We start from the raw sequence: 21,567 nt of genomic DNA, 5'->3' as shown, positions 1-21,567 counted from the left end.
TATGACAGAATGAAGAAATCACTGGCAAAAAGAATATCTATATGATACTGGAGAAATACTAACAAAAAATCGGAAAATCATTAATGTATCAAAGTGTAACTAGTAGTAAAACCTTTTAAATGTTAGTGACACACTGTACAATTGGAGCATGGAAATGATATTGTAGTAATAAAGGCTGTACTATCAGTCTTAGTTTTACAGTAGTTGTAACAATAGCATTAGAAGCTGCTGAAGCAGCAGCAGCAGTTGTTGTGGTGTAAGTGACAATTACAATAAATGCTGTTAGTATAAAGTTGTTGTATCGGCAGCCAACATGAAGATTTTACGATACTAAAAAACAGTGAGTAGTATATCTGTATAATCATTTTCTTGGTGGGACTTTAATAATCAAAACCTTCTCGCTCTGTATGTCCGTCTTCTTTCTCTTCTGACCCAAACATCTGTCCGTCAAGTCTCGTGTCAGTGCGAAGGTTCAAGCAGCAGAGCAAGTGTTGTCACTTTATTTTTACATTCTGCTCATTAAACATTCATTTCACATCATGTTCAGAGTGTTGATCTGAGGAGAGATGCTGACTCCCCGTCAGCTCCTTTCACGTTTGACTCCAACCTGCACCTTTCTTTCCAAACAGCAGTTTTTATTTCTGCTGAGTTTCGCTGAATTTCCCCTGTGCTGAGCTCACAAAGCAAAATCTCATGTCATTGATTGGAGTGTCTTTCTGTGTACTCATCAAACTTGCATTTCAAGTGGTTTTGAAAAGCAATATCACAACAAAACACACACTAGGTCTTTTTCTTCACCACTCATTTGTTTTGGGAAACTCCTAATAAAGAGCTGACAGCTTGTACTCTGTCTCCCCTAATGCTCGACGTGAAACCACAAGCCTTTCTTAATGTGTAGTTGTTTGTGCTCGCAGTGACAGTCCTTAAAATACAGACACTGATGCCAACGTTAAGCAAGCAGGTTAGGAGAACCTTTGTTTTTGTCAGTATTTGTAAATGTAACATTAGCAGTCCAATGATTAAAAAAAAAAAAAAAAATACAATATACATAAATTGGCATAATTTACAATCTCGGAAGAGAAAAGTGAAAATGATTAATCGAAGAAAAATTATACCAATGGAAGATTTGAAAATATACCTTTCACCTAACATGCCCGCAACCTGAGCGAAGCGTTGTAGGCTCGCCGCGAGGATGTCCTGTTGGTCCTTTTTTAAGCCCGCTCTGTTTTTTTCTGAGCCGGGTGAAATGGGTTGGACTTGTCTGCTGCACTCGAGCTGGACTCGGCCTGGAATCACCCATGCAATGCAACATCAAGGCCGGTGGTGATAGCTGCTGTTTCAGGTGGTTCTAGCATCGCCAGCCCACCCTTCTCCTGATGTTGGAAGCTCAGGTTTTATTTTATGGTGCATGTCGTTATATTAAGATAAGATTTAACTCTATTGTCCCTAAAATTTGTCTTCGGCATGTACTGCATCTGCCGATTAAAAATAAAAAACAATTGACAAAATATATAGTATGCGCACAGTTGTCATCAATATACGCACACATAGCAAAGCCACACTCGGGTTTCCACTGACAAACCAATGCACATTCCCTTCATACTATGTTTCTTCTTCCAGAATAAATAAGTAAAATGTGAGGTTTAGATAAAAAAAATAATGAAAAGATAAAAAACAGCTTACATGCCTTTGGCTAGCTTGTCGCTTGGCAAAAGGACAAGAGTTTTTAAAAACTGTAAGATTAAGTAATGGATACAATTTTTTTTACAAGCAGCTTACGTGCCTTTGGCTAGCTTGTTCTTTAAAGGTTTGATGGACAAGGGGACAGAGGAGTTCTTAAGACCGTTCAGCCTGCAATTGGGGGCTCTAAAGCATCTGCCTAAGGGGAGAAGCTGGTACTCTGGGTGGAGGACATGCCTGGAGTCTGAAATGATCATCTGGGCCTGTTTAGTGAAATTTCATTGAAGATATCCTATGGGGTGGGATGCGGCCTGATTCCAATTATTTTCATAGTTCTCGGGTGAGGCGAGTAATTCTGGATTTCAACTGTATACCAAGGTTGACAAACCAGGCTGCAATGCCATAGAGAATGATCCTCTCACCTACAGCATGGTAGAAAAGAAGCAAAGCTTTCTGGTTAACACCAAAGTCCCTCAATCTGTGGAGAAAATACAATCTGTTGAACCCTAGAGTAGACAGTATCTACCTGGGTATCCAATGGTGAGTGGTCACCAAGGGATTTGGGATCAAATACCATCTCCTCTGTTTTCGTAACATTCAATTTAGGAAGTGGTCGTCATAGGCCCTAGGATTTTCTAGATATTTAGTCTATAGGTGGACCATGCTGGTGATTGCATCACCAGTGCTTCTCCGGTGTGTGTAGGCAAACTGATAAGGATCTAATCGAGGGCCTACATCTACTTTCAGTTAGCTCACTATGAGCTTCTCCATGCACTTGATTACCACTAAAGTCAGAGAGATGGTTCTGAAATCATTGTTCTCCTCTGGACATAGGTGTGATGATTGCCTTTTTCCCACGGTGTTAGTGCAATGAGGAGATCCAAGGACCTCTGAAATATGGGACACTAGGCAAGTGTCAATTCATCTGCACATGTTCTTAGCAGAGATTTTGCCTGCGCCCGTTGCCTTGTTGACATTAATTTGCTTAAAGAGTCTTTTGACAGAAAGTTGTCAAACAAATGTTTTAGAGTTCCTTGTCTGAAGGTGTCCCTTTATCACCCTCCTGTGGTGTCACTTTGCAGCTCTCAGTCTCTTGTTCAAGTGAATTTTAGGTGGTCATGGCTTAAATACCTGCTTTTTTTAAATATATTGATGCAGTCCTTTACATCCTTTGTAATATACAGTATGGTTTGTTATTGGCGTACACTTTTATTGACTGTTTTGGAATCTGAGTGTCAACACATAATTTCGTGTAATCTTTGGTATCCTTTGTGGCATTGTCCAAGTTCTCCTGTCCAGAGAGGATATTCCAGTCTGTGCACAAGAAGCGGCCTTTCAGTGCCTCTATGCTGTCATTTGTCCATACATTGACAGATTTAATTCGAGGTTTTTCTACTCTTTAAGGCTGTCTTGTAAGTGAGAATCAGGTGAATGGTATTACGGTCAGAATTAAACGGATGATATAGCTATGGCTGTGTATGCATTATTCACATCACCATAACACTTCTGAATCTGGTTTTTCCAGGTGTCACATTTAATGTACTATTCCAAACCTGGCAATGCTATGCTTAGATTGCAGTGGTTAAAATCACCCACAATAAAAGTTGGGGCATATGGAGTAAGTTGTAGTTGATCATGAACACAATCCGCTACTTGGGGTTCTTGGGGCATTTCCACTGGGAAATAAACAGAGCAGATGAGAATCAATGAAAATCAAAACTGACATTATAACTACCATGGTAGCATCCCTCACAATACTGCCATGGCGACATTTCTTTCCAACAAGAAAATGGGATACAGAGAAATCTTTAGCTTTGACAGGTGTGGGATTAAGTTGGGATTTCAGAAGTCTTGGTTGGAGTTAAAAGTGATGTGAATTTCAGTGTCAAAAGAACATTACCACATAAACACATCACATGTTGATTCAAAGAGAAGAAATTACCTTAAATTGAATCCTGTGGAGACATCTTCTCATCTCTTGTTGCACCCTCTAAAGTGTTCAGAGGTCAGAAGTCAGAGCTGCAGCAGAAAAGCAGAGCCTTGGCAGCTGGCGGGGATTCAGTTTCAAGGACACCTTAACAGTGGGACCTCTGGCAGACTCAAGGGCTCTTGCTGACTAACTGTCTCCAGGTGAATCACTTTATGTGCTCCTGCTGTTTAAATGAGAAGTTACTGCTCTGATGACAGAGAAAGTAAGCTTGTAGCAGAATGACTGATGTTTTTAAAAAACCATGGACTGCCTCTCACTGAGTTGTTGTCAAAATAACTTTGAGCAAGGTGGGCTCAAAACTTACCAGGAACACTGATTCTCTCTTGTTTTCCTTCAGGTCCTCTTTTTTCCTCTTGTCTGTATATGTGCAAGGTTGTCTACACTAGAAAAAAAATGACAACATAGGTCATTTGTTCAAATGCATAAAACAATCTATGTTTCCCAAAAAGGCGACCTCTTGAATAATGTGATTAATGTCTGTATTCCGTCAGAGGCTGAGATAGAGGTAATGTTACTTTGTCATAGTACCACAAAACCTGTTAGGGAAGAGTTTTGTTGTGACTTTGACCAGGTAGATTTAGTTGCCTACAATTATCTAGACCTTAACCATAAAGGTGGCAGATGTTCGTATGGATTGTTTATGTAATGTTCATATTGGTTGCTTTAGAAGGCACTAAGAAGCAACCTATTTTGTTTTTGTTCTGAAGGTACAGGTGTGAAATCAGAGAACGCTCGCATGGATCATTTTGGAAGTCACTGACAAAGTACTTATATGTTGTTTAGGTATGAGGACTTGTGGGTATAGTATGTTCATTAGGTTGAGTGATACAAACACACTTGATTTATAGGGTAGAGAAATCAAATCTATACTGGAAACGTAGAATAACTTGTAGATGATGTGTTTCTCTCTTAACACAACCAAGAGAAATCAGTCCTTCGCACTGATCGAATAACATCATATGTGGTTTGGGTTACTGCCATGCTAACATAATAAAATGAGAACTGCAAAATCCTGCATCTTAAAAGGTGTTAAGCTGTATTTTCTCATGTATTTTTATCTTTATTACGATATATGTTGAAATGGATGCAGTTTTATTTCAAGAAAACCATTTGGCTTGTGGAAATTCAGAGTGGCTTTTAACTTTAAAATCTACTAGCGAATTTGGCTGCTGATGTCAAGCCCACATGTTTCTCAGGCAAAATCTATTTCACATCAGCCTTTGTTTCCAATATTTTTCCAACAATTTCCAAATGTTTTCCTACATCTTGAATGGATTTAAATTATAGTATTTCCAAAGACAACTTGAAACTCGAAACATGCATATCTGAAGGTGGATCAGCTCTCCCTGTGTTTGGATTTTATAGCATATATTGTCTCACATGACAATCACTTGACTGTTGAATTTTATCTTGAAGAAGGCTGTGGACCAAAACATCAGTCTTTAGAAACTGAAATTAAAATGATGTCAGAGTTATGCGGGTGTGGCTTATAGCTGAACTGCCAATCTAAGGAAGCATAAACGCTGCCAAGGCAGCAGTCAGAGCAATAGTCTAAATAAATCCTTGGGTTAAAACTTGGAGACTAAAACTGCCGCTGCTTGCACATTAGTCGCTGTGGATCTTGTCGAACTGGACAAGTCGTGCACTTTAAAGTTTTGGAGGTGTCTATTGAAAAATCATCAGACTTTGAAACCAGAGTAGAGAAGAGAGTTTTAGTCCATCTGAGGCCTGAGCCAGAGGCCTCTCAGTTGGTTTGGTTTGAACTCAGATGGCTTTCTGTATTAAGACATTTCTATTGACAAAGCTAATAAAGACATGCAGATGAGTCAAGTGTGAGAGAACAGCAACAAGGAAAGAAAAAAGAAAAGAGGGAGGATATAAAGACACAGGATTAGATGCAAATAGATGATTAAGGATGAAAGATAGGGAGACCAGAGGTGAAAGAATAAGACAAGAAAGTAGTGGATGATGGGAAACAGAGGAGAGAGAAGGGAAGTGGACAAGACATGGACAACAAATGAGGGAAAGAGGAAGATGAAATATAGCTGCAAGTGGCAACAATCATGGTCAAAGCAGCTTGAGAACATTTGGATACCACATGTATGAATGGCCTGATTGTTGGCAAGCAGGACTTGCTGACCTTGGGATTTGAATCCTAAACCTTTGTATCGACACAGAAGGTGACTTACCAACTGTGCAACTCAGGAGAAATGGTTTCCTCGCACCCTCTCAACTCTTGAGGCAATGACATCACATGAAAAACTGGTTGGTAGTGAGGGGTATTCCAGAAAGCATGGTTAACCTAGCCTGGCATAAACCCTGGACTTGGGGTTGAGTGAACCTATTGTGACTGACCCCAATTTTTGGGGCAAAAAATTTTTGTGGCCTATAAAACAAGATTCAGCTAAATTCATGGAATGTGTGCATGTAAGGTTTTTGAATGTGTGACATACAATATGGGAGAAACTCGCCAAAACCACTTTACCTTGATCATAGCGCCACTGGTGGACATTTTTTATTTTTGGTGTCTGATATGTGCGCATCATTCTATACCTCCCCTGAGAATTTCACTTGCATTACTTTTAGGGTGTATGGTGCAGTAGCACTTTTGCCAACAGGAGAATAAAAATGAAAATCTGAGCAGTTACAATAGGGTTCTAAAGAGGGTACTGGGAGCCCCGCTGCTTTGCATGTGTGGCCCCCATTTCCCTCGGGCTTGAACTCCTAATAATGAGAACAAAAACAATAGGGCTCTAGCAGCGAGTGACGCTGCTTGGACCCATTAAAATGAGAGGAAGGACAGAAAGGGGGAGGAAGGGAGGAGTGGTGAATGTGTATTGAGCAACAACCACACATTCACTCATAGTTGGTGAAATATGGTAGTAATTGTGAGTTCATTGTGGTGAAACGAAAACAACCACCAAATGTGTTGCATGGCTCCATTTTTTTTCTGCTGCCATTAATATACTCATCACTTTGTCTGTCCTCCTTTAATTCCTTCCTTCTCTCTTTCTCTTTCTCCAACTGCGTTTTCAGTTGTTTACTCTAAAATGTATGAATGTTTCAATTTATATTGTCTTTTTTTTTTTGTTGCAGAACAAACAACAAAAAAAAGTCATTTAAGACAATATATAAAACATAAAATGAATAAATTATATAATTAAATGAGGTGTCCAACAGAAGTAAAAATTAAATATATAGATTATTATTATAAGAAATAAAGTAAGTAGTAAATAAATATATGAAATACAAAAATGAAAAATACAACATTTGCAGAGTTTACAGACAGAAAATATTATCAAAACCTCTTAAAAGCTGTTTTCAATAGAGCTCATGGATTGTATTTCTAAATAAATAGATAAATCTAACTTCACTGCAGCTTGAATCATGTTTTTTTCCTCATAAATAATAAAATTGTTGATAATGTGGTAAAATGTATCAATAATTGAGAAGATTTCTTTACATTTCCACAGCAGCTTATTATATCACAAGTCGAAAATAAAAATAACCCAAGGTCATTTTGATCCAAAAGAAATCGTTAATTCTAATTAAAAAAACATTCAGAGAACTACATTTAAAAAAAAAAAAAAAAAAAAACGAATCAGTTGTCTAACATTTGCAGTGCAAGACAGCTAATCCATCACTTTGATCCACTGCAGGATACCGCAGTATATGTTGGCCGGACCGTTGTGAACAAAACTGGTATAAATATTAATGGATCCAAAAAGGATGACTCCTGAGGTTTTTGGTGATTCCATGACCTTTTCTCTGCTGTTGCTTTCACTCCGAGTTTGCAACTCACACAGTAAACGTCAAAATGTCACTGGCAGATTTCCATGTAACTGACCAATCCGAAGATGGACCTTCTCCATTTTGGGAGAGTCCCTCCCTTGAATCCTTCCTCCCAGTGGTCAAACCGTTCAGGCAGGCTGCTGGTTGGTGGTGTTATGGTGAGGCAAACGATTTTAAGGTTGACATTAGACCCTTTAGTGACCCTGGAGTATCATTTAAACAGTGCAGTGTTTCTAAACCCCTTTTGCCCTGCCAGCCTTTGTCTAGCAGAAATGTCCAGCATGACAACGTGCCGTCATTTCAACAAAGTTCCAGAAGCACAATAACTGTAAGAATCTGAAACGTCTGCTCAGAAGACGGATGCTAACGTTTCTCTTCTTTCCGTCCGCATTTGTCCCTCTGTTTTTTCTCTCTCCCCCTCTGTCTTTCTCTGTCTATGTTCCTCCACCAGCAGTGAAAAGCACAGAGCTCCAGGCGATAAAGTCAGAGTTGACTCAGATTAAAGCCAACATCGAGGCTTTGCTGGGCAGACTGGAGCAGATCACAGAAGACACACACATCACCGCCACAGGTGACTCACACACACACAAATAGAGAGATCTATAGAAATACATGTGGTGAGGCTGATGGAGATTTAAGGGTTTTCCCGAGGCTTCAACCGTTTGGTTTGATGACACCCGGGCCACACCGGCTTCCCCCCCCCCCCGAACCGCTGCGGCTCGCGCGCACCTCCACACCGCTAAGCCTAGCTGCTGCGGCGCTGCTACCGCAGGCCCTACTTCTCCACACTGGCCGTCAGTGATAAAAAATCATCCATCATTGGTAAGCGGTCCGGAAAAGTGATGAGCTGTAACCAGAAAGCAGTCACGTGGTTTTTGTTTACCCTTGTTCAGAGCAAGAGGGAGAGAGAGAGAGAGAACCAGAAAACTACTGCTCTTCACCCAATGCTCTGTTAACTTACTGACATGATATATTTATAACCTACAAAGCGTTTCTGATATGACTATACAGTAAGCATGTAGCCTCCACTTTCCCCTTTAATACCGTGCAATTCATAAAATGCTTAAAATAATGTACTTTTTTCATGTCCGAGACATATTCACATATAGCCTGGACGCTGAAACTGCAGGGAAAGGTGTCGGTATGATACCAGTGTCACCATCAACAGATCTCCTCCCTGTCCATTTTTGGCGGGGAAAAACAGGCAAGACGGCGAAACTGTAGGTGACGCAGTTTGTGTGGCCGCTCTGGCCCGCTACCGTTGGCGCAGAGGCGAGAACGAAGACCTCCCGCGGCTGTCGCGCACAGGTGGCGCAGGCAGGACAAACCCTTAACTTCCTTATCGGACGCTTGTTGGCAGCCACGTGGAAATACCAATGAAATACAGTTCACTGTTTCTGTAGTGACCAGCAAAATATCCTCCACACAGCCACTAAATATCCTCATAAAATAAATTTAAATATAGGCTCATAAATTGAATTGTACGGCGGTGAAACTCGTTTTCATTTCACATTATGAAAAGTAAATGTGCTTTTTACTTGTCATGCTCGTGGCTCCTTTGCCGGTCTGCTGGCTGTGGCACTTTTGCGGGCGGGAGTCTCTTCACTTCTGGGAGCCTGGCTCCTGCCTCCGGCTGCTGGCCGGCTCACGTCGTGTGTAGAGGCAGAAATCTCCTCTAGGGTGAGGAAGTAAAGACGACGATGAGCCAATGAGATTCTGAGAATTGATTACAGAACATGAAATGAATGAAAGTGAACATCCAGCAATAATCAGCAGTGATCATCCAACAAAGACAGAGACGAGCTCTTCGGTACTATTTGGCCAAATGGGGTGAAATCTCTCTCCACCACAGAGGTTCCAGAGACTGTCAATAGGAGAATCCTGTCTTTAAATACAGTTGTGGTCACGTAGGCACTGCATGAGTTTAGACAAACAGCCGAATAATCAGCAAGTTCCGGCCTGCATCTCTTTGCCAGAATCAGTTCGCACAGTTCATTCAAAAGACTGAACATCGGCCTCGGCTGACGGGACATGGCTCAAGCGTTTACGCATTAAAGGAAAAATAGAACATAATCAAATAAGAAATAAGCATTTTCTCATCACATCGTGAACAGCACCACAGGGGCTATTGTAGGCCTGTCACTGCCCTGCTCCAACTCGCTCTCTCGATGGCTGCCTCCGATTTCCCTTTTTCCATATGTTTCCTCCTTCCTCGCAATGAAGTCACTCGATGATGAAAAGATGTATTTTTATCCGGCCCCGTCTTCAAAAAACGACATTGCTGTGCAACTACAGCTACACAACAACAGCTAATACATCCTGTACGTCACATAATTGAAACCAGGTCACATTTTTTATTACCATAATAGGATATGTTGTTAATTTACGTATTTGGCAAGTTGCAAATATGTTGATACTGAATGTATCAGTAAAATGTTCCCAGACAACATATGTTTTCAGCCCAAATATCTGATCTTACTGTACATTATCCACTTGTAGTGAATCCAGCATTATTGAACTTTTTTATGGTTATTTTTAGGCGCTGGCAGCCCTGGGTCAAGGTTCGGGAAAGGTCGCGGTCTGGTTTGATACAGAGAAACGTTCGCAGTGACCTCAGACACGACGTGTTTCTTTACATTTAAACAAAACGATGATCTTTCCCGAGCCTTAAACCCGCGGCACTTCGGTCGCCCTGATCCAGCCACGGACGAGACTCTGGACGCGAATCCCCCATATCTGGTGCGGCTGTCGTGCGCTTTGTACACAATCTGAGCACCCGGGTCATTCTGGCGCACAGAAAGTTCTGGTGCAAAAATCCGATTTACTGTAACTCTTAACCAATAGCTCAAATCCATCTCTCCTTTTCAATCATAAAGGAAGTGGTTTCGTGTTTTCTTTGCTATAAGAGACATAGGAGAGGAAACAACGACGCTCCTTTCCTTAAAATTCAGTCAGCGGTTTTAATAGCCTACATTGTGATGCATTTAGGTCCATCTACACTCTCTGTTTCTGTCCGTGTATGTCGGTCCAGAGTTGAGGAAGGCAGAGGAGTGTAGTAACGAGGAGGCATGGCAGGAAGCGGAGGAGTCCAGCTCGGAGCTGGATGACGAGGAGGAGCAGAGACAGAACAGCGAAGCGGAGGAGGAGGAGGAGGAAGAAGATGAGGAAGAGGAGGAGGGAGTGCACACGCAGGACGACGCCCACGACCACATGGTGTGTATTACACCTGTGTGTCTGAGTGTGAGACAAACAAAGTATGTGGTCCGGGGAAGCAGAAAGTGCGACTTTTGGGGACTCCTATCGTTTAACTGCCTTGTGAGGACATTTCACGTCCTCACACTGAAAAACTGACCTTTAGAGAAGAGGTTAACAACTCGAGGCCTAATGCTCCTTATATTCCCCTTTTCTTTCCCCTAAAGTGGCTTAATGGTTTAATAGTCTAAACATTCTCTGAATTCAGCTTTACAGATGTAAAGATTTGTTGCTTTTTTCATTTTTAATATCACGGTAAATTGAGTGTTGGACAGAACAAGCAAACGAGCGAAAAGCATGCAAGACGCCCTGTGACCTTGTTATCCATATTCACAAAACAACCATTCCTGATTAGGTGCTAGTTATACTATGAAACAGTGGCACACTGTAATAAGAACCAACCATCAATGCCAGATGAGTGAAATTTTTTTTTTTTTTTGTGCCATTTTTCCAGCAACAAACACAATTTCCAGATATGACCTGGCTGAAATACAAGTTTCACTAATAAGCAAACATGCTGCTTATGCCAATGCAGGATTGACAATGAAATTAGCCTGTTAAGGGGCTGCAGCCTGTGGGCATCTGTGAATTGGTTACGGATCTATCACAGAATCAGATCAAGACCTCGAGCTGTTTGCCTGTTAAAAAAACGCCGGGATGCCCAATGGCTCAAGGTCCGTGGGTGCCAGCCCACCGAGCCCAATCCAACGTCCACGCCGTCTCACACGGGACAGTTAGAGCGCCCCGGTGCTTCTTCCTCTTGCTCCGTCTTATGTAGTTTGTGTGTCTGTGTCAGTTTAAATATCATGTTAATGTTGCTGAAATCGCTGCCATGACAGCAGCCGGTCAAGAGACGGTGTACAACAGGACACCGAATGCGATTTGATCATGTTTGATCCTGGGTCTGACCCTGAGGCATAAGAAGGTGATGTTGAGTGCAGCGAGCCAACAGCAACACTGGATGTCCATCAGTATGAACCTGAACCTAATAATAGTTCTTTTGTGTTGCTGTTTCCCGGTTTTTCCTCATATCAGCATTTGATCAGATATCTGTGACTCTACATTCACTCAGATTAATTACTGAATATGTAATTCTCTCAGGTGTTCCTTTGATTCCACGCCTTTCGTGATTGCTCTTTAACAGCCCGCAGCTATCGTGCTGAGATGCAGCATGCGTTTATTGTCCGTTCCCTGACCGAAAGGTGGCTTTAATAAATGTTGGACTGACAGTGCGTGGGGCTCCGCCACTTGTGTTACATGACTCGAGATCAGAATAATTTCCAAATCACTGCAGGGATTTCCACCGGGGGACAGATACCCGGCTGTATTTTTTCAGATCACCAAATTTCCCAGCGTTATCTGTCGGAAGAGATTTTACTTTCCTTCGCGGAGATTCCTATGGAGCCTAAATCCCAGAGCAGCTGCACTGCTGGAGTAAACCAAATACAGTCCCTTATCTTCTTAGTTTGTGTAGTAGGTAGGAGTATACACTATATAACAGGCAGAATATTGTTCAGAGCAGTTCAAAAAGTCACGGGAAACTTTATGATCATTTACATGGCTAAAATGCTTACACTACCTTCCCATGTTAGTACTAATACTAGACTGTATGTTGCTTGTGACACTTGAGGTGTTTTGATGAGCTCTGCCCTTCTATTGTTACCGTGGTTGACTACGGATTAACTGGGTTTGGTTCCCTTAAAATATTTGCAGTAAAAGATACAAAAACTTTCAGGGGGGTTCTTTCTCTAACCCGTATGAAAACATTCAGAATTACAACCTTCCCTCGTTGCCTTTATTTGTGCTAAAATTTTACATAATCCTCATCTGAGGCCAATTGCACTGAATACTTAGATACTTACAGTTCATATTTGTGTGTGCTCTGACTCTGGTCTGTTCTGCTGTGGGTTTTTTTTTTTCAGGTAAACAGTCGCTTATCATCAGAGATGGACTCCATTCACCCATGAGAGGTGAGTGTTTCCCCATGGAATCTGGTTGCATCTCGTGCACGAGGAGAAATGTTGCTCATAAATTTGCTCTCGTATCGCAAACGCACCCAAAACTGGAAGACCAGCCTGTCTCTCTCTCTCGTGCCGTGTTAAAGATTCAAAGACAAGGTGAAAAAAAAACCTTAAAACTCACGAACTCTTAGCAGATGCTATTTTAAATAACCTATTGCAGTGTGGAAAAAAGAAAGTTCTCAAAAAACATGCCAGCAGAGAAAAGTTTGAGCTCCAAAGTAAAGTTTGATATCAGGTAACTAAAGCTCTGTATGTCCTAGACACCAGGATCCATTTGAAGTCTGCTTGTAAAAGCATTTGCCTCTTGGTAGACTTGTCTCGCATTGCGTTAGCGTCTCTCTCTCAACCAGACCCGCAAGGAGCTCACACAGGGCAAAGCAGGGCCGTTCAGTCCAGATTTGTATCAAACAGGTTGGAAATTGTCTGGGCCAGCCTCATCATGTCTGTAACGTAAAATTGCTCTCACCACCAGATTTACTGTTCTGAACATGGAGCCCAAAGGAAGACTGAGCAGAACTCCGCGATGCATTCAAGGAGCAAACGTAGATCAGCCTGGCCTCTCTTCCAATTTGATGCTTTGTTTGATAAAGCAGCAGAGCAAACACAGATTGGTTTTACACTCTGTTCAAAACTCGCTGATGCACCACTGAGGGCCAGGCTCCTATTTAGGAACGCCTTGAGCACACTCGCAGGGTTACCCACATTCAAGCCTGACGCCGCCCAGTACAACCACCCACTGGTCCTGCCAGCAGATCAGTGGGTGTTTGAAGGACTTGCTCGGGGGCAGACCCAGTGGCAGCGATGAGGGAGGGGCAGGTGTTGCTCTTTCACTTTCCCCGCACGTTCATCCCGCTGGTCAAGGAACTGAACCAGCGACCTTAAGGCAGTCCTTCTCGCTAACCTTTAGGCCACCACTGCCCCTTATTTATGCTACCAGTCCTTTCCAAGCAAGTTTTCTCTGCTGACGATAATTAAATGAAAGTGAATGAGCCTGGGGGATTTCACTGATTTAAGAAAAAATTAAATCTTGGTCCAAGTATGTAAAAAGAGTCCGAACCAAACAGTCCTGTGACATCATGAGCCCAACTGATGCACCTGACCAATCAGGTGGCAGACCTCATAATTTATTAGCGGCTGTTTTCTGACACCTCTACCTGCTCCTGAAAAGAGGGGGTAACAAAACTCCTGTTTGTTTTAAGTGTTTAGGTGATCTCCAGGTTTTCGTCTTCAGAGACTGAAAAGCAGGAATCCTGTATCCGGCAGCCTCTGCTTCTCTTTCCCAAAACCTGATGTACACACTCCCGCAGCCTTTACTTTCCTTCTCAGGATTTCCCTCGTTGCGACTCGCGGACAGTGAAAAATGGACTTGACGTCCAAATCCTCACAGGGCAGGCTGTCTGCTTTTGATTCGAGGGCTTTCCAGGAAAAGGGGCCCGGAGCCCTTTGTGAAATGAGTGCACATTCCCTGACAGAGATTAGGTGTCGGGAACAAATATAATGTTAATGATACAATTCTTTGCCGTGAGATTATTTTGAGATAATACCAAGAACTGGACAGAGTAGTTTCATGCATCTGTCAAGTGATGTGAAAACTGAACCCTTAGGTTCAGGAATATAAAATGACTTTTGTTACAGTCCGCTTGAGTTATTGGTTTATTCTATTTACAAGAAATCAGCTGTACTATGATAATGTAAACATGTATTTCTGTATATTTCAGTGTTTTGTTGGAGCATTGAAATGCCGTCAGAACATCACTCATATATAACCAAGACATCTTTAACCTTTTAAACAAATTCTTACTAATGTTCATATTTCTAGTTTGACAAGCCAAGTTTTTAAAGGAGAGATCTTCTTTCCCCAAATTCCCCTCCGTCAGTTACATTAAAGGCGAAAGGCATAAAACTGGTTGGATACAGCAGGGCAGCATCCTCCCTGCTATCCTCCTGACTTATTAGCAAAGTGATGCCTCGCTCCTCCTTATTCTTTGAAGTGGCTTTACTTACACGAACAGCTCCTTCAACTTCCAGAAAAGGCCTTTGTTGGAAAAGTCTTTAGAGATAGTGGCATTACACAGCAGTGTATTTCACATGAGATAAGGGGACTCCTCACTTTTTCTGCACGAAGTGGATTTTTTTTTTTTTTTGTTCACTTTGTCAACAGTTAGAGATTTCCCCATGCGTCACCGCTATCGTCGACCTCACGGTGGTGCTAGAGGAAAAGTCAGGGGATCCTCTGAGCGCCATTAATATCTGTACCAAAGTTCATGGTAATCCATCCGATGGCTGTCATGACATTTCAATCTGAACCAGAGTGGCCGACCTACAGGCCATCAGACCAACATTGCCATCCCCTGGAGCCATGATGCAATCATGGCTAATAGGTTCATTGTGAAATAATCACGTGAAGAAATGCAGGCAAGATATACAATATAAACATGAAACTGAAGCCATCAAGAACAATTGAAAAGCTCAGCTAAATAATATAAAATGTTATTTCATTCTGCTTATTTTCACAATAGCGGAGTTTATTGCAGGTCAATTATTTCATTCAAGCTGCTTTTCTTTATAGAAGTCCAGAATCTGCCAGGCAGATTAAATAGCCTTTTAAAATTTAATGGATTGTTTTCCAGTCTCATGTTTATGTTAGTCTGTGTTATACATAGGATTTGTCTTATTTATATAAGTATTTATTTCATTATCATGACTTTGGGCCTCCATAATATGAAAATGATAGGTTAGTTAGCTTTGGACCCCCTTTTTTCTTCTTTTTTTCTTTTGCATTTGTTTACATTTTGGGAACTCTGCCCCATAAAGAGTGACGCTGCATCACCCACTAGCAGTTCCTGTTTTTACCATAACCACGGATTGAGACAGTAATCGCTGGACTGCGATACGACGAGTATCTGAAGTTCTGAAGTGTAGGGAGGGTAAATTCACGTACTTTCAAAGTGTGTGTCTTCAATGTCTTCATCAAGGATTCCACCAGCGCTGAACTCTGTACGTGCGTTACGTAATACACATGCTAATAGGAACCTGTTTGAGTTATCGCTCTAAGAGTAAGGGGAGCATTCTCTGACTAAAACCGCATCAGTCAGGATCAGAGGGGTAAAATGCTGTCTGAATCTCGCAGAAGTGAGAGAAATTGAAAATTTATGTAGGATAAACAAAAGGAAGGAAACAAGGCATGGTTGTAACGTAAAGCATATGTCAGTGTTGCAGTAACATAAAAGTCCTTATAGGGATGCTTTGGTCCAAAGTGCTATATAATATCAATTCCATACATTTCTAGCTTGAGTGGAATTCAACCCATCGCACTGGCTCTAAGATCCTCTGGCAAATCCCAGTTGAAAAAGGTGTAAAAAGAGCCAAATGAACTCCAGCTGAGGTTTTATGTGAAGGGTGAAACTGATTTACTGATTTCAGACGGGACCTTAATGTCTGTGCAGTGAGCTTTTGCATGTGACAGTCCCAGCAGAAGTGTGTTTCTGTGCTGTAGTGTAGTAGGTAGTATTGTGCACCACAGCAGAAGACGAGTACCTTGTTGTCCATAAGACGACGCAGCAGCAGCACAAACACCCAAAGCCTTCAGAGCGGATATGTTGCTGGTGCCTTTCAGTACCTTTCCACGTAATCTATTCTCTTTGCTTTTACCCAGCCTCTTCACTTCCGCCGCGCAGGATCCCTCGCGCACCCGGTTCAGGTGTAGCGCATCAGGCGATATTATAAGCGGCGGGGCAGAGCGAAGCAGAACGCTCGTCGAATCGAATTGTTAGCAAACTCGCACGCATCCAGCAGACGCGGAGCAACATTAGCGTCCGTTGGGAGTCAAGTTTGTGTTCCCCTGGTAAACCCAAGTCCAATATTCACTCTCCTCTTAGAACTGGATTGGCCTCAGCCAGCATCTGAGAAACAACGTCTTGCTTTTTAGCTGCTGCTCCACTAACTCTACATTTGGTGCTCAGCAGTCACTTTGCTATATCCTTCTGTTTTTTAAAGTTATGCTAGGAATGGACACGGGTTTGGGGTGGTCAGTTCCCAATTAATCTTTATTGGCAAACATCACTATTCTCCCAATACGCTCCCCAACTGCCTTCGGGTGCCTAAGCCCACGGTCGGCCGCCTGACCGGCAGCGGTGAGCTCGGTTCACTTTCATTACCGTCGTACACAGACGTCAGTGCGACATGCTACGACGCTAAGCTGCATTTCACCGGGCGGGAGGAACCACTGCAAAAATACAGGGGAGTGTGATTAAGTTCAGAGTCAGTAATACTGTGCGAAATAACCTCTTTGGGGGAGAGAGAACCTGCAGCCTCTCAACAGAGGAAAAAAAAAGCGTGAGGAGGTGAGAGAGGTCAAGTAAGATTTACCCAGTTTTTTTTTTTTATGTGTTTGTGCTACAGCGATTAAATTGATGGATGAGGGCAGCCTTTGATCTTGGATGATCTACGGAGTGCACCGCAGTTTTTTTGTCTGTCTGACTGTTTTAGACGTCACTGTGCGTGCTGAGCATCTGTGTTTACACTGCTGTGATAGTTTGATGAGCTGAGGGGGAATAAACTACAGGCAGCATGGTTGTCATAATAAAAAAAAAAAAAAATGGAAAATGTCCCCCAAATGCAGTCGTATGGCTCCTCTATCTGGACAGCAGTAGAGTTCTGTGTCGCAGACGTTACTTACTAATAAGATAAATATATTGTAGGTTTCTCCTTGTTGATAGTGATAAAAACAATAAAACAACACCACTGTTATCCTGCCGTTGCCAGTTGTGACCATTGAGCCGGCTGTTTTCAGCCATTAGCGTTTGTTTGTTTGTTTGTTTTAGCCTCATTCGACTGTGTACGGTCTATCGGCGAACAGAAAATGCGGAGGCGAGAGGGGGTGATATGCAGCAAAGGTCCCCAGCTGGATTCCAGCTGGAACAGCGTTGTTGTGGTTAAATGGTACTGTACACATCTTAGAGCACTATATCACCCTGACGCTCCAATCCCCAGAAACACTGGCCCTCAGCTCTGCATTAGCAAGATCGCCAACTAGCTTAGCACGCTCGGGCCTAAGTTTGACTATTTTGATTGGTTCAAAAGGTAGACAGGCAGACTATGATCCTGCAAAGGCCTGTACTAGAAAGCAAGTTCAGCACGCTCGGGATATCTTTTCGTTATCTGGCCTCACTGAGCCCGTATCACGAAGCTGGTCATCAGCCGGCTCCGTTAAACGTTGCGGGTTTTGTGACTAAAGTACTTACTGTGATTGGAGAGAAACGATGATACCTACAGGAAAATTCCACAGTGAAAAGGTGAAACGTGAACAATATGCTCACGTAACGAGGATGGAAACAGGCTATTATGATTGTGGTGCAGATTTTAAAAAAAAAAAACAACAACAACAAAAAAAAAAGTTCAAGTAATGTCAAACTGTTTCTGCTGCCAAGGCAGAGAGGAGAGAAGTAGTTCATGTCTGATGAGGTCAATCTGACTGGCATGTTCATTCATAATCATGGTAAATATTTAACAGTGTGCGGTAAATTTTCCTATTCAAACACATCAGAGGCTTTAGTTTTTATTTCCCATTATCGTCCCAGAGTCTCCTCATGTTTTACTGAGCCGCAGTGATGGAACAAGAGTGTAAAATCATCGACAAAGGAATGCCGTCGGGAATCAAAGAATCTTTGCTCAATTAAAATGAAGCTATAATAGTTATGATGTAGTTATTTGGTGTGATAAACTCTCCCTCTGACTGTTAGAAGCTGTGTTTTAAAACCCGAGTGGACACATGAGAAGCCTGGAACAGCAAAACAATTCTACTGGTCTATAAAAATATCTGCTGCTTTTTATGATGTGTCACTTTATTGTAAACTCTTTCGTCCATCTGGGGTCCTGTAGGAATGATGACACCAGTTTTCCAGTCATCCCATTGGCCTGTACTCGGGCTGTTGACAGGTTTTGATCTGACCCTCTGAAGTGAACACGCTCCGGGGTAGATTCGGCCAGTTGCCGTGGCGATGTGCCCCGGTAAGGGGTGGACCACCGTTGTAACCACGAAAAGCCAGGAGTTGAAACCTGAAGTCACCTCGCTAACCGCGGGTCCTGCTTCATGCCACAGGCCTCGGGTCTGGCGAATCAAGTTTGTGGATTTCATTAGAAAATATCACTTTAAACTAACACTTTAAATACTTCCGTGGTTTGAGCCAAAGCGGTCGATCCAAAAATGTATGTCGTGTATGTACATTCCACTTTTTTTTTTTATGTCGGAAAACTTATTCTGACATTAAACGCCTCCTCCTCTGTGAAGGGAGGAGGAGAGGAAGTGAGTCAATCTGTCAGAAACTGATTCAAATATTTTAAACCCAGCAGGTTTGATTTACACACCTGATGTTGCCACAGTTAATGTCCGAGGGAACAGTCGTAAATCTGAGGTGGATTCTCCGAATATTTAACGTTTCAGCTCTGCTTAGCCGAGCTTTCCAAGGTCTTCCAGAACTTCAGATTTTCCCCTCTCTCTGTCTCTCTCTCTCTCTCTCGCTCCCTCTCTTTCCCTCTCTCCCTCTGCTGTAGTGCGACCATTAAAAGGAATTGCTCAACGTTGCGGGGAATACAGTTTTCTTTCCTCCCGAGTGGGAACAGAGGAGACTGTATCTACGATAAGCGCTGCCCTGCGGTCCGGACGCGGTTCATCTAGATTAGCATAAAGACCGGAAACCGCCAATCCGCCTACCAACGTATCTACAGCTCACTAATTAACATATTGTTTGTTGTTTAACTCAAAACATAAAGACTTTAGGGCTGTGACACGCCGCAACTGTTTCTTCTGATCTCACTGTCAAAAAGAAAGCAAATGTTGATCTCTGCCTATAAACGTTCGGCTTCAGAAGTTGTCTTCAGACAACACAGCCAGGGAAACAATAAAAGATTTATCCGTCCTTTTAAACAAACGCGTACGTACGGGGGGCGCGATCACGAGCAGATACACACAGTGATGCACAAACCTGTTGCCTTTTTTCTTGATGTGAGCACAAAAAACTGAAAGTCAAGGTTTTGAGAGCAAACAGGAACACACAGGTAAGCACAAAGCAAGTTTCGACTTTGTGCGTCCAGCTATTCCTGATGAGCACTGAGCTGTTGTGGCCGTTTGGCTGTTAGAACTGTAAAACAGCCGTGTCAGCCTATGTGTTCCTGTCCAAACTGACCTGCTAGCGGGTCCCAGGACGGGAACAGGCTGCCGGCCCCAAATCGACTCCCCATTCCTCGAGGCATTTTCAGTAAATGGGCCCCCTGGATCGAGCAATGAAGCAGGATCCAACTTAAGGCCCTTACCATGGCAGTAGATGCTGTGTTTTAGTGGTGCCTATTCACAAACATTTCATTTTTCAATTAATTAACCACAAACCAACTGATCCACAGCGAGCTTGCAGTGATCGCCTGCCTTGCCCAGTTGGAAACCCTGTCTAGTGCCTGTGTTTTTACAGTTTGGGCAGAAATAGAGCAAGAATTAGATCCTTTGTTTCCAAACAACAGAATGTGTTTGATGTTTTTATGGTTCACTTTTCACTTCATCACTCCTTTTTTTTTTTTTAAAGCGACGCCGGTGGCATGGCTCCATGGGATGTCGGTCTGTCGATCAGTTTAGTCAGTCCACCGCTGGGGTTAAGGCTGAGATATCTGTTACTGTTGGAAATACAGACGTGGCATGGTCCCCAGAGGATGAAACTGGATGACTTTGATGATCCTCAAAATCTTCCACTGTCCAGTACTTTTGTGTATGACCAAAGTATAGGTATTTTTTTCCACTTTTCATTTATAGGTGTTTTTTTTTCTTTTTTTTCTCAGTTTTTTATGTAAACGTTGACGCTGAACTTCCAGGTCAAATCAAATAGAGTTTACGGGAACAAACAAGGGAGTGTGACTTTGAAGAAAGCCAAGTCAAATCTGTAGACACAGCTCCTTCCATGGAATAAATTCCTTGATTGGATAACAAGAAAACCAACGCTGGCGGTTGGTAGGGGACAAAACCGCAAACTGTGTTCTTCAAAAACAAGACGCTTTTTGCTGTTGTGTAAGAACATCAAAGTTTTTTCCTTCTTTGCTGCTGATTTCCATGTTTGTGCATCCAACTTCTGTATTTTTGTTGTTAAGGATCTGGCCTCTGTTTCAGGTCGTGTGGCCTATGGAGGAAGAGGGGGAGAGAGAGAGAGAGAGAGAGACAGAGAGAAAGAGAGAGAGAGAGAGCCATCAACGGACAGAGAACTGGATAACAAGCACAGGAAGGCCGTCAAACAGCAAGGGGCCAGACTCCCTCTCCCTCTCTCTCACACACACACACACACACACACACACACACACACACACACACACACACACACACACACACACACACACACACACACAAACTAAAAACACACAGCAGAGAGACAAACTTGACACTTTTCTCAGAGCCACAGGAAGATACTAAAACAGCAGGGTACTGCCAAAACACATCATACACTGATGAGTTATACAAACTAACACACACACACACACACACACACACACACACACACACACACACACACAAAAAAAAAGGCAAAGCAGAGGAGACAGACAAGATGCTGTGTCAGAGCCACAGGGAGACAGTAAAACAGCAGGCTGCTGTCAAAGCGCATCTTAAGATGATGGATTTTACTTACACACACACACACACACACACACACACACACACACACACACACACACACACACGTTGATCTAGGTCACTTTTGGGGACATTACATAGACTTGCATTCATTTCCTGGAGATTTACCCTAACCCTAACCTTAATCTAACCTTAACTGCCGATTCAAAAAATCCGCTTTCTCCCTA

General features: G+C 42.5%; 1 protein-coding gene across 1 annotated transcript in view; it reads left to right on the top strand.

Moving 5' to 3' along the window:
* Positions 1 to 21,170, top strand: part of raly (RALY heterogeneous nuclear ribonucleoprotein) — a 120,736-nt gene extending 99,566 nt beyond the window's left edge. Inside the window, exons 6-9 of the mRNA XM_040115770.1 lie at positions 7,914 to 8,033; positions 10,494 to 10,675; positions 12,637 to 12,684; positions 20,885 to 21,170. Of these exons, the coding sequence (XP_039971704.1) occupies positions 7,914 to 8,033; positions 10,494 to 10,675; positions 12,637 to 12,681 (347 nt within the window). The 3' untranslated portion in view covers positions 12,682 to 12,684; positions 20,885 to 21,170. The remainder of the gene's footprint in view (positions 1 to 7,913; positions 8,034 to 10,493; positions 10,676 to 12,636; positions 12,685 to 20,884) is intronic.
* The last annotated feature ends 397 nt before the right edge of the window (positions 21,171 to 21,567 follow it).

The sequence above is a fragment of the Xiphias gladius genome, chromosome 21 (genome assembly GCF_016859285.1).
Source record: "Xiphias gladius isolate SHS-SW01 ecotype Sanya breed wild chromosome 21, ASM1685928v1, whole genome shotgun sequence".
NCBI classification, from domain to species: domain Eukaryota; kingdom Metazoa; phylum Chordata; class Actinopteri; order Istiophoriformes; family Xiphiidae; genus Xiphias; species Xiphias gladius.
Note: the sequence above shows the minus strand (reverse complement) of the source record. Positions and strands in the feature narration are given on the sequence as shown.